Raw genomic sequence first — 12982 nt, 5'->3', positions numbered from 1 at the left:
ACTGCAACAGTGTATGCAGATCGGCCGAGGGTGCGTACTGCGCATGCACTGCACGAGTTAGCATTGCGATCACACCGCGATCACCTACGCAGATAGGAATCCATCGCAGAGTGAGTGACAGGCTGTGAGCATTTGGGGGTGGTGACGGCGAAGTGATTGGTGAAACGCAGGCATGTCTGTCCGTTTGCATGGGCGTGCAGAAATTAGCCACTGCGATGACATACACAGCTTCTGTACACACTGCATGCAACAAGGTTAGCAATTTCTGATTAAGGTCAGACCTGCTGTAATTGTGCGTGAGGGGCCGATGTTACTAGGTAGCGGTAGTGGGCGTCTCTATGCTGGCTGTGCGACAGCATTGAGATAACAGTCATTAGCATATTCTCGCAGTGGACAGGTATATGCAATCTCTTACTTGTCATCCTTGCTGGATCAGGCCCGCAGTACGGCTAAATTACTGCAGTGAAAATGTTGTGGCCAAATGCAGAATGAGGAGAATATTTTATGGAATGTTTTTGAAATTCAATTGCAAACACATGGACAGTATATGTTTATTATTAGCTGTATATGTTACTTTTAAAGGCATTGTGAAGAGGGGGCGGGGCCACGATGATGCGATCGCACGGGTCCCGGCTCTGCCCCCAATGTGACATTAATATCCAGACACGCCCCCCACTGTTAGCTGACAATCAGCTCCCTCCTGGAAGGAGGGAGCTGAATGTCGGCAAGTATGTCATGGTGTGGGCTGGAGAGTGGGTTTCCAGGCAACCAAAAAAAAAAACCTTGCGTTTGCCTATGGCAATATTCTTCCTTTCACATGCAACATGCATTGACATTAAAACCAGACTACAAAGTAATTATACAGCAACCCAAAGTCAGTGAGGCATCTAGTTACCATTATACATATATCTGGTTACAGTAGTATCTAATATTAATATATTGATTGCTTATATAATCATGCAACCTACAGGTATAGCATAATATAGTATAGTAAGCAGAGTTTGCACACTATCTAATTATTCTTTAATATGACACAGTGACAAAGAGCCCAATTAGCTGTGTATTTATTTTGTGTTTACATGATGGATCTGATTTGTCTCCTTTTCATAGACCCCAGTTACCATCTGTAAACATCATAAACTGGATGACTTGGTACCACCTCAAGCATCACGGGAGCCACCAGTAACTGAGGTGGAAGAGGGCCGGTTCCGTGGCTACTCGTTTGTAAGTGACCGGTGGAAAACCTTGGACAGCCAGTGATCGGCATAACATCCTGCCTGGTTCCATCACAGCAATTTTCATCTGCTGATTAACATCAAATACAGCAATAACATCTGCTTATTATCATCAAATATAGCAAAAACACCTGCTGATTAATAACATCACAGCAATAACACCTGCTATTTACCAACAATCACAGCAATAACACCTGCTGTTTACCAACAATCACAGTAGTAACATCTGCTGTTTACTAACAATCACAGTAGTAACATCTGCTGTGTCCTCCTCAAGTACCAAATAACATCTGCTATGTCTTCCTCAAGTCACCAACATCTGCTATGTCCTCCTCAAGTACCAAATAACATCTACTGTGTCCTCCACCAACTTCAGCTGTGTACTCCTCAAGAACAAAATAACATCTGCTGTGTCCTCCTCAAGAACAAAATAACATCTGTTGTGTCCTCCTCAAGTCACTAACATCTGCTGTGTCCTCCTCAAGTACCAAATAACATCTGATGCGTCCTCAAGTTATCAACATCTGTTGTGTCCTCAAGTTACCAATAACATCCGCTGTGTCCTCTTCGAGTCACTAATAAAATTGCTGTGTCCTCCTCAAGTCTGTTAGCAGCATTACCTTTTTGCACCCGGATAATCTCGGCATTCCATAAAACTGGCATGTTAGCTGCAGCAACAGTTATTCTGTACTTCAAACACTTGGGACAACAGAGGTAATATTTTTATATACAATCAAATCTATTACAGTATTTGACTAAATTATAACATTTAGATTGTAGAATGATTTGCTGTGTACACAACTCTGTATTTGCTGAGGTCCACCAGTCACCAGCATCTCTACACCCTAATCACACCATGTACAGGATGTGTATAATGGTGCACACCCCAACACAATATACCACATTATAGTGACACTGATGTATCTATGGTCAATATTCCAACAAAATTACTAATAGGAAATAAATGTTCAATATTATCAGGTTACAGAATACATTATTTGCCCTAATTCAATGACTGGCTACTCGTACTCATAAATCACAGATATAAACAAGCCTATAATCTATTCCCATGTAATAAATTGTCTGCTCGACAGGTGTAAGATATAGAAAGAAGAACCGTAAATATATACAGTCAGGTGCATAAATATTGGGACATTGACAGAATTTTCATATTTTGGCCTCTATTCATCACCACAATGGCTTTGAAATGAAACAAACAAGATGTGCGTTAACTGCAGACTTTCAGATTTAATTTGAGGGTAATTACATCCAAATCAGGTGAACGGTGTAGGAACTACAACGGTTTCTATATGTGCCTCCCACTTTTTAAGGGGCCAAAAGTAATGGGACTATCGACTCAAAAGCTATTTCATGGACAGGTGTGGGCTATTCCCTCGTTATTTCATTATCAATTAAGCAGGTAAAAGGTCTGGAGTTAATTCTAGGTGTGACATTTGCATTTGGAATCAGTTGCTGTCGACTCTCAATATGAGATCCAAAGAGCTGTCATCATCAGTGAAGCAAGCCATCATTAGGCTGAAAAATCAAAACAAACCCATCAGAGAGATAGCAAAAACATTAGGTGTGGAAAAATCAACTGTTTGGAACATTCTTAAAAAGAAAGAACGCACCAGAAAGCTCAGCAACACCAAAAGACCCGGAAGACCATGGAAAACAACTGTGGTGGATGACAGAAGAATTATTTCCCTGGTGAAGAAAAACCCCTTCACAACAGTTGGCCAAATCAAGAACACTCTCCAGGAGGCAGGTGTATATGTGTCAAAGTCAACAATCAAGAGAAGACTTCACATGAGTGAATATAGAGGGTTCACCACAAGATGTAAACCATTGGTGAGCCACAAAAACAGGAAGACCAGATTAGAGTTTGCCAAACAACATGTAAAAAAGCCATTACAGTTCTGGAACATCCTATGGACAGATGAGACAAAGATCAACTTGTACCAGAGTGATGGGAAGAGAAGAGTATGGAGAAGGAAAGGAACTGCTCATGATCCCAAACATACCACCTCATCAGTGAAGCATGGTGGTGGTAGTGTCATGGTGTGGGCATGTATGGCTGCCAATGGAACTGGTTCCCTTGTATTTATTGATGATGTGACTGCTGACAAAAGCAGCAGAATGAATTCTGAAGTGTTTCTGGCAATATTATATCATATTCAGTCAAATGCTTCAGAACTCATTGGACGGTGCTTCACAGTGCAGATGGACAGTGACCCGAAGCATACTGCAAAAACAACCAAAGAGTTTTTTAAGGCTAAAAAGTGGAATGTTATGCAATGGCCAAGTCAATCCCCTGACCTAAATCTGATTGAGAATGCATTTCACTTGATGAAGACAAAACTGTAGGGAAAATGCCCCAAGAACAAGCAGGAACTGAAGACATTTGCAGTAGAGGCCTGGCAGAGCATCACCAGGGATGAAACCCAGCGTCTGGTGATGTCTATGCGTTCCAGACTTCAGGCTGTAATTGCCTGCAAAGGATTTGCAACAAAGTATTAAAAAGTGAAAGTTAGATTTAGGATTGTTTAGTTTGTCCCATTACTTTTGGCCCCTTAAAAAGTGGGAGGCACATATAGAAACCGTTGTAATTCCTACACCGTTCACCTGATTTGGATGTAATTACCCTCAAAATAAATCTGAAAGTCTGCAGTTAAAGCACATCTTGTTTGTTTCATTTCAAAGCCATTGTGGTGGTGAATAGAGGCCAAAATATGAAAATTCTGTCAATGTCCCAATATTTGTGCACCTCACTGTATTACTGCTTTGTACATAAGACCTTTCCATACTATGGGGTACCTTTACTAAGAGTACATTTTGGTTGATTTTGCATTCTTGTGCATTTTGCTGTCTTGTGTGCAATATGGAGATTTACTAAAGTAAAAAACGACACAAAACCAACCAAAAATCCGATTTAGCACAGTTTAGAACAGTGGACCAACAATTTATACTTTCACATAGACGACTATAGAAACCGGAGATTTACTAACAGTCGGTTTTGAAATTAACCATAAACCGTCCACAAGCCGACCGGAAAACCTGAACTACTAATAGTATAATAAGTGACAGGTGGAGCAGCATAATGAGGGATCACTGTACTTAGTTATGGCTGGAGGTAAGAGGGGCAGGTTAATGAGGGATAACTGTACATAGTTGTGGCTGGAGGTAAGTGTGAGGGTCAGGATAATGAGAGATCACTGTACTTAGTTATGGCTGGAGGTAAATGTGAGGGGCAGTATAATGAGTGATCACTGTACTAGTTGTGGCTGGAGGTAAGTGTGAGGGGCAGTATAATGAGTGATCACTGTACTAGTTGTGGCTGGAGGTAAGTGTGAGGGGCAGTATGAGGGGTAAAGGTATTTAGTTATGGCTGAGGTAAGTGTGAGGGGCAGTATAATGAGGGATCACTGTACTTATTATGGCTGGAGGTAAGTGTGAGGGGCAGTATAATGAGGGATCACTGTACTTATTATGGCTGGAGGTAAGTGAGGGGCAGTATAATGAGGGGTAAATGTGCTTAGTTATGGCTGGAGGTAAGTGTGAGGGGCAGTATTATGAGGGGCCATTGTACTTGGTTAAGGCTGAGGTAAGTGTGTGGGGCAGTATAATGAGGGATAACGGTACTTGGTTATGACTGGGGGTAAGAGGGCAGGTATAAAGCACTGTTAATGGTCCATGGTGTAATCTTTCTAAAATTATCGGGGTGTGCTTATGTCCCCTGTATGAATGAGAAATGCCATACATAGTGTGATGTTCTGGGGTATTCTGCTCAGTAGTGTGGTCAGTGGTACAGTATTTGGGTGGTAAAAGAAGAGTCACCATACAGCTTTTCCATGTTTAAATAAACTAATGATGCTTTAATGTCAGTCTCTGAGTAGCCCCATATAAACATTACTGATTTATAACAAAACGATCCTGCCTTCATCTTGCAGAGCATAGGAGCATTTGGCAGTGGAGAATCAGGTTGGGTCTACATGGGAACAGGAGTCACAGAAGAGTCTACTATAAAAGGGAAGTCTGGAATGGAAAGGAAGCCTATAGTGATCACTGCAATAAGTCCTGGCTCACCCCCACCCCTCAGCTGTCAGACTTAGTATGTTCCCTCCACCTCTACCTCTGTATGTCACTACAGACACTCTGCAGCCTCTTGCACCTACCACAGGCCAGACCCAATTTCCACCAGCTTCTGCTTTATATACTGTGTGAGCTGCTGATATTTGCACTATGTCCATTTATTAATAATAAAAAAATTATATTCTATACGATGTGATGACTATCTGTCCATGATTAATGTCCATTTCTTTGTTATCACCCATAAATGTGACCTTCTGAGGACATAACACTGATTTCCGGATGTAAGTTATATCCCGGTGGTCAGGATGATGGCGCTAAGAATGCCGATGCCGGAATCCTGACACCAGTCAGAATCCTGGCGCCAGCATACCGACCACCGAAATCCAAATGGTAAGTATTGGGGTTAGGGGGAGGGTTAGACTCTAGGGGAAGGGAGACAGGCTGTGGGGGGGGTTAGGTTTAGGCTACAGGAGAGGGTTTGGTTTAGGCTGTGGGGAGGGAGGGTTAGGTTTAGGGTTAGAGGCAGGGTTAGGATACATACCAACAAGTGTCGGTTTCCTAACCCTGTTGGGATGCTGGCATTAGGATTATGACTGATGGGATCCTGAGCGCCAGCATCCTGTACCCAGGGCCGTAGCTAGGGTACTGCGCCGGGGCCATTGCACAGGGCACCACAGGTCAGGGGGCGCTGTTTGGGCCTGTCGAATTTCTGTTTATTATCATTCTTGCTTGTAGCTTCCTCTTATTTAATCCCCAGCATCTTCTGGCCTCTCCTATCTCTTCCCTGGCCCTTCCCCATGAAGCCACGGCCCTTTTTTTGGTGAATTATGTCCCTTTGAAAAATGAGGGGGGCACCAATGCTCTTTCTGACACAGGGCACCAAAAAGTCTAGTTACGGCTCTGCCTGTACCCAACCCATGATTTCAGCCTATGTTGGATCAGCAGTATTAGTATTAGTGACAAGTTACAACATTATTGTTCTTTGTCATTGATAAAGTACATCCAATCAGAAGGCGATAAAGAATTCAGCATTGTGACACTATCCTTAGGCAAAACAGACACAAGGCAGTAACAGCGGGTATGGGAGAGGCAGATAATCATTTATGTTCATCACTTACTGTACTTCATATATGTGGGAAATATAAATATTGTTCGCAATTAGTTTCCTCTTTTAGGTATAGGTTCTGTGTCTTGAGAAATAATAGCCAGCAGCTGTAAATAATCCCCAGAGAGGGCACTTATTTGGGTAACACTCTTTCTTCCAGTATACGGTGGGGAATCCTAAATGCACAGTCCTAGTTTACCTCCCCTACTGCCTTCTCTTTATAGCGTTCCCACCACATGAGTGATCATCTAAATGTGTATTTTAAAGAGATGATGGCGCTGGGGGTAATCTGTATAAAATAAATATGTGTGAAATATACAGAAATGAATAGAAATCACTATTTATTAAAATTGAAAAGTACATTTATTAATTATTATTATTATTATTATTATTATTATTATCCTTTAATTATATGGCACCACAAAGGTTCCTCAGTGCCTTACACAGTACATACATGAGCACACAAGAAAAACAGTTAATAGTAATACAAAACAATTTAGGACAAAAACATGGTTTATAAACATAGCTGCATAACACAAGCAGCAGGACATGAGCAACCAGGTGTTAGGTGCCATTGTGGGGAGTGAGAAGTAAATTATACTATAAGTAGGGGGAGGAGAAGCACATGAGGGATGAGGGGCCCTGCTCGTCAGAGCTTACATTCTATCCCTACATGGAGTGCATATGCACCATGAACCATAATCAATAAACCTGAATATCCAAGCTGTATTAGAATTAGAACAGCAGTTAATACCTGTTATATGTAGTCTCTCAGATTGATCACACAACAGATTTAGTAATTTCTCAGGTCAACCATTTATATTAGGGGCAATTTAAGAGAGGAGGGGGGCCGTATGCAGCCCCTCTTCTCCAGCAGTATTGGAGACTCTGTCTTTGTGCGGTGTAATGACGTCACCTGGAAAATGGCCGCCACGCCATTTTCCCATTCTTTTCAGTATGCAGAACCGACCGATGCGGGACTCCAGAAAGGTAAGTATAATAATTATATTGGTGCATGTGTGCAGTGTAGGCTCCCAGAATCGAGGGGCCTGTGAGGACCCATCTCACAAGAACATATGGACCCCTGCACATTCAGTAGTTTTCTGTTCTGCGAATAGCTTATTTGGACCTAAATTTGGTCCTCTCAGCTTTCCAACTTCCACCTTTTAAGTTATTAGTATCTGTGGACCTCAAATTCCTTACATGGAAAACAGAATTCATTTTAGCTTTACTCTCAGTCTGAATTGGGAGCTCTGTCTTGCTTCAAAACCATCCTTACAGCCCAAGGTGGTATTTAAGTTCCATGTGATCTAGAACATTGATCTAGAACATTGTCATTCCTAATCTACTGCATGATAGGTCCTCAGGAGGTGAAGGATCTTTTCATTGGTTAGATGTGATTAGAACTCTGAAGCCATATCTCAGTAGAATGTCATCTTTGCATAAGAATTATAGCCTTCTAGTTCTTTATGGTGCACGGAAGATATATAACCAATTACACAACAGACAATTGCCAGATGGATTATGGCTGTAAGTCAGCAGCCTTATAGCTCCTCATGAAAGCTTGTTTGTGTAAATATCATATCCCACTCTACCAGGTTGGAGAGCACTTCGTAGGTGTCACAGCATTGAGTCCAAATCCAAATGATTGGAGGCACCTGGTCCTCCAACTATTTGCTTTAAAAAAAATCTAGAAGAATAGTTATGTGCACATGTACATTTTAGGTTGCAGTTCCATTTTACCCAGACATGCCCACTTTCCCGGAACTGCGGGGGGGTTCGTGATTTTGGGGGGTCTCCTGGATCCTGGAAATGTAGACCACTCTCCTGCACCCTGTGCTCACCCCCCACCCACCCTGCGAAGAAGTGTTGAAGTAATTTTCTATGAATCACATTATCATGGCCACCGTCCCCAGCAACACATAGACGGGAATTCTGGCAAAATGTTAGAGAGACTGGGTCAGCACGGATTTGCATTGCCCCTACCCCTTCACACCCACCTGTACCGTCCTCTCTGAGGTACTTCCAGGCTGGATCTTGCTAAAGTCAGCAAGAATGATCTAACAGGCCTGGCCAATCTGTGGCTCTCCAGCTGTTGTAAAACTTCAAGTTCCAGCATGCTTTACCAGCTAATTAGTTGTAGGGTTGCAGGGATTTGTAGTTTCACAACAGCTGGAGAGCCACAGGTTGGCCAGGCATAAACTAACCACATTGAATATGTTTTCCCATTTCTCAGGAATTTACTTATATTCATTTTTTTTCTAGTGGTATTTCTTGTGTTCCAACACTCATAAATCCACGCATCCATTTCATATAATCTGCAGGACTAGCCTCAAAAAGTCTTCATCAACAAATTACAAGTACCTTCTCCTGTTTGGCTTCCACAGAATTAATGATAGCACTTCTTCCCTGTACATTAGGATCACAAAACATGTCTGTTCCCCTAGTGTTTAACCCTAAACCTAACCAGGGCTGCCATCTGGAATTATGGGGCCCAGGAGTGACAAAATAGGCAGGGACCCCCTTCCCACCCTACTCTCTCTCCCACCCCCCACCCCCCTTCCTCCGCTAACTTTTTCCTACAAAAAAATATTCCTGTTTATTAAGTCTCATGACTTAATTACCTTATCCCCTTCCTTCTGGCTTCTTCTGCTCCTCAGACGCTGCTCCTCACGCATTGCGGCTCCTCCGACCTCCCCCTTCCAGCGGTGTGATGCCACGCTCGCTGACTCCAAAATTAACTTTATTGAATAAGGGGGCGAATTATTGAACAAGAGGCCAGCCCGAGCAGGCTCTCCTCCTTTCACTTAATGGGGACTAGAAAGTGCGGGCCAAGTCGGTGGTGGCAGGTGGTAGCAGCGACCCCCCTTTTCACTGAAGGGAGTAGTGCCGTCTGTGCAGGGGTGGAAGGAGCGAGCCAGCCCCCCACCCCCATTCTGCCAGTGTTTGGGCCTGGAACTCCAGTCCCAGCAGTCCCCCTCCCCTGATGGTGGCCCTTAGCCTAACCCTAATACTTCAAGATCTGTTGGGATTGTGATCATTTGCATTCTGACGGTCGGGATCTTGACTACATCCCATTTATATAAGGCTCCAGTTTTCACAGGATTTTATGGACTTCTGCCTTTGATGACTAGGCCCTGATTCATCTCACGGGTGAAGTGCCCAGAGTTGTTCAATTAGAGAGCCACGGATAGACGGACTTCCTCAGGGTGCGCAGAAATCCGCAATATGTGCTGCCTCTTGGCTAGAAGCGGGTTGACCGCTGATTGATGAGCTCCATGCAATTTACCCTGAGCTGATGCCACACAGCAAATCCTGCAGCTAATTGTAAAGTGTTTAAGAACACAAAGCAAAATGTTATTAAATGGGATTTAGGGGGAGATTTTTCAAAGCTTGGAGAGAGATAAAGTGGAGAGAGCTAAAGTACCAACCAATCAGCTCCTAACTGCCATTTTTGAAACACCGCCTGTAAAATGACAGTTAGGAGCTGATTGGTTAGTACTTTATCTCTCTCCACTTTATCTCTCTCCAAGGCTTAGCTTTGTACATCTACCCCTTAATACAGAGTTTTGCAACCACTGTGCCGTTGCACACTAGTGTGCCACGAGCCGTTGTCAAGTGTGACGCGGCGGTCAGCTCAGAGCACTAGAACTGTATTGTGTTCTATTCCTGTGGAGGCCAATTTGTGTGTCTATTTTTTATGTGGGAGCCAATGTTTTTTTTTTTTAATTGATCACGCACATCACATAGTATATAGCGTGCCTTGGCAATTTTAAAATCTTGTGTAATGTGCCTCAAGTTGAAAATGTTGAAAATCACTACCTTAATGTGACAAAAAAGTCCAATGTTGAATACAAATGGTGAAAACAGATTACCGTACAAGAATATAAATGCAAAACAGTTTATTAAAATAAAATGTAAATAAAATACAGAAACAGAAGAACCCCATTAACATGCACCTTTGTGTAAGAAAGTTTGGCCATTTTCGCTTTTGCAAACTGATCCAGAAAATTTTTACTTTCACCAATATATTTTAAAATGTTGTCATCTCTCTCTTAGGGGTCTATTTACTAAGCAGTGTTAGGAGACAAGAGTGAAAAGTGATAAGGTGCCTGCCAATCAGCTCTTAACTGCCATCTCACAGGCTGTGTTTGAAAAATGACAGTTGGGAGCTGATTGGCTGGCACCTTATCACTTTTCACACTGTCTCCTAACACTGCTTAGTAAATAGACCTATAAGGCTTGATACATCTTCCCCAGATTTTGAGTACAGAGGATTGTTTATTCATTGTGCAGGAACTTTGGGATCTATTTACAAAGCCTTGGATGTAGAAAAAATGGACAGAGATAAAGTACCAGCCCACCAGCTCCTAACTGTCATATTTCAAACACAGCCTGTGACATGGCAGTTAGGAGCTGATTGGCTGGTACTTTATCTCTATCCCATTTATCTCCATACAAGGCTTAGTAAATAAACCCATTTTTTGTTCCTTCAGACTTATCAGTTAGCATTTGACTAACTTTAAATATTCATTATCATTAAAATAAAAGACTAAACAGTACGAGTGATTTCATTTTATATATTTGCATGTCATATTCAATAATCGGCACTCTCTGCATTTGTATATCAGGAGTCAGGACTGAATTATCCGATTATGGGGGAGATGTATCAAACCTTCTAAAGAGGACAAGTGGAGCTGTTGCCCATAGCTTATAGTTATCATTTATCAAGTACATTCTACAAACTGATAGGCAGGGCTGATTGGTTGCTATGGACAACTCCACTTGTCCTTTTGGATGGTTTGGTACATAATACCCTCTATTTCTTAACCAAGATTTATTTAATCCACAACTTGGTACAACAGACATGTCACCATGCAGCCGGCATGGCAGGATGTCTGCAGCTCACTACTGAACATCTTATTGATGAGGCTTATTATATGTACACATTGTGGTTTTGTTATCCCGGTGTGCCCTTACACATTTCCAGTAATACACTTTGATCTCTAACAACATGGCTGACATTGCAATACTGGGGATAGCCTGAGGAAACCAATCTCTCTAATGTCCCTGCAGAGCAATCAGGTTTTACCCTGGTTTGTTTCATCAACCAAATGTGTAGACTGTCAAAAATGATACCCATGTTACCTGATAGAGCTTTTGTTGATTGATCTTGGGCACTTTTGTACCCACTTCTATAGAGTCAGGATAGTCATTAGTAAAATATAAATGTACACATTTTCATATCATTTAGACAACTTTGGTTGAACACTTAAATCATATAGCAAACTAAGACCAGGGTGTGATACTGTATATTGAAAACTCAGGGGTTGATTCAGACCCGGGCGCTAAGCTGCGCTCTCTCACTGAGCTCTCTCGCTGCCAAAAGGCGCCTGGTATGCAAATTCCGCGATCGCACTGTCTGGTGTAAGGACGCCCTCTATGTCTTAGAGAGCGACGGCAGAGTGAGCGCACGCCGGAATAAAGACGCCCACTTTTCTTTCTTAACACACGTCATCTCCAGGAAGTGTCTGATTAATCAGTAACATCGAGAGCCATCGGAGTTGCACGCAGCCCTTGAAGTAGACCCTACCCCGCCGCAAGCACTGCGATCACTGCAGGCTGAAATACAACAAGGTGACGTGTACAATGATGCTTCCATGCTAATTATGCACACCCATAAAACTTAGTTTTGACGCTCAGACACACCTGCGTTCGCAGCACCACTCCCCCGTTCATAAGCACCTTCCCCTGTTACCACCCACAAACGGCACATTCTGTCACTCAAAGTAGCGCTCAGTCTTTGTGCTAAGAGTGCACGATTCCCGATCGCAATGGTTCGTGCACTGCGATGCATAGGCATGCGCACACGGGCAACAATCGCCCATAGCGTGCGTCCGTGGCTTAGCATCCAGGTGTGAATCGGGCCCTTAATCCCCACATTTTGTACAAAGCATTGTAGAAATAAAGTGTATAGCTAGAAAAGTTCCAAATCTGTCCCATTACTGAAAGACACTTTATTTAAAATAGAACATCGTGGGCGTCTTTCATTCATAGTGGTGACCGGCTGTTTGGAGCTTTTGCTGTTGTTCACAGTAGACAAGAGCTGCAATTATACAATCAGGTCATGACACATAGGTCAGAGACATTAGCATGTTCCACCCCCTCTTATTACTTGCCACAAGAATGAGAGCAGGTCGCATCCTAAGGCTGGGTACACAGCCACACTAGAAGATAAGTCATCCGATCCAGCAGATCAGGCCAACATATCGGGCATATCGTCTGGTGTGTACCCACTATGTCGCTGACGATGCGCACTCCCGTGGGTCTTCATCGTCATCCTCCGGCCGGCCCTACAATCATGCAGGGCCGACGTGTGGATGTCCTTAGCGAGAGCCATGCTGCATTCAGCAGCACGGTCCCCAACGTCACTGCCCGCATCGGCAAATGTGTTTGAACTTGCCTATGCCGGCTCCCCCGCTGCATCCCGTCGCTGCCAAAGTTGGGCTGGGTACATACCCAGCATCAGGTTAATAGTGCACCTGTGCAG

General features: G+C 43.1%; 1 protein-coding gene across 1 annotated transcript in view; it reads left to right on the top strand.

Annotated features, from left to right (window-relative positions):
- The window catches only part of LOC148525200 (uncharacterized), a 42399-nt gene extending 41139 nt beyond the window's left edge, over positions 1-1260 (top strand). The window contains exon 13 of the mRNA XM_088471137.1: positions 1111-1260. Coding sequence (XP_088327263.1) covers positions 1111-1260 — 150 coding nt within the window. The remainder of the gene's footprint in view (positions 1-1110) is intronic.
- Positions 1261-12982: the final 11722 nt, after the last annotated feature.

The sequence above is a fragment of the Taudactylus pleione genome, unplaced genomic scaffold (assembly GCF_031769625.1).
Source record: "Taudactylus pleione unplaced genomic scaffold, aTauple2 ptg000110l, whole genome shotgun sequence".
In the NCBI taxonomy this organism is placed as follows: domain Eukaryota; kingdom Metazoa; phylum Chordata; class Amphibia; order Anura; family Myobatrachidae; genus Taudactylus; species Taudactylus pleione.
Note: the sequence above shows the minus strand (reverse complement) of the source record. Positions and strands in the feature narration are given on the sequence as shown.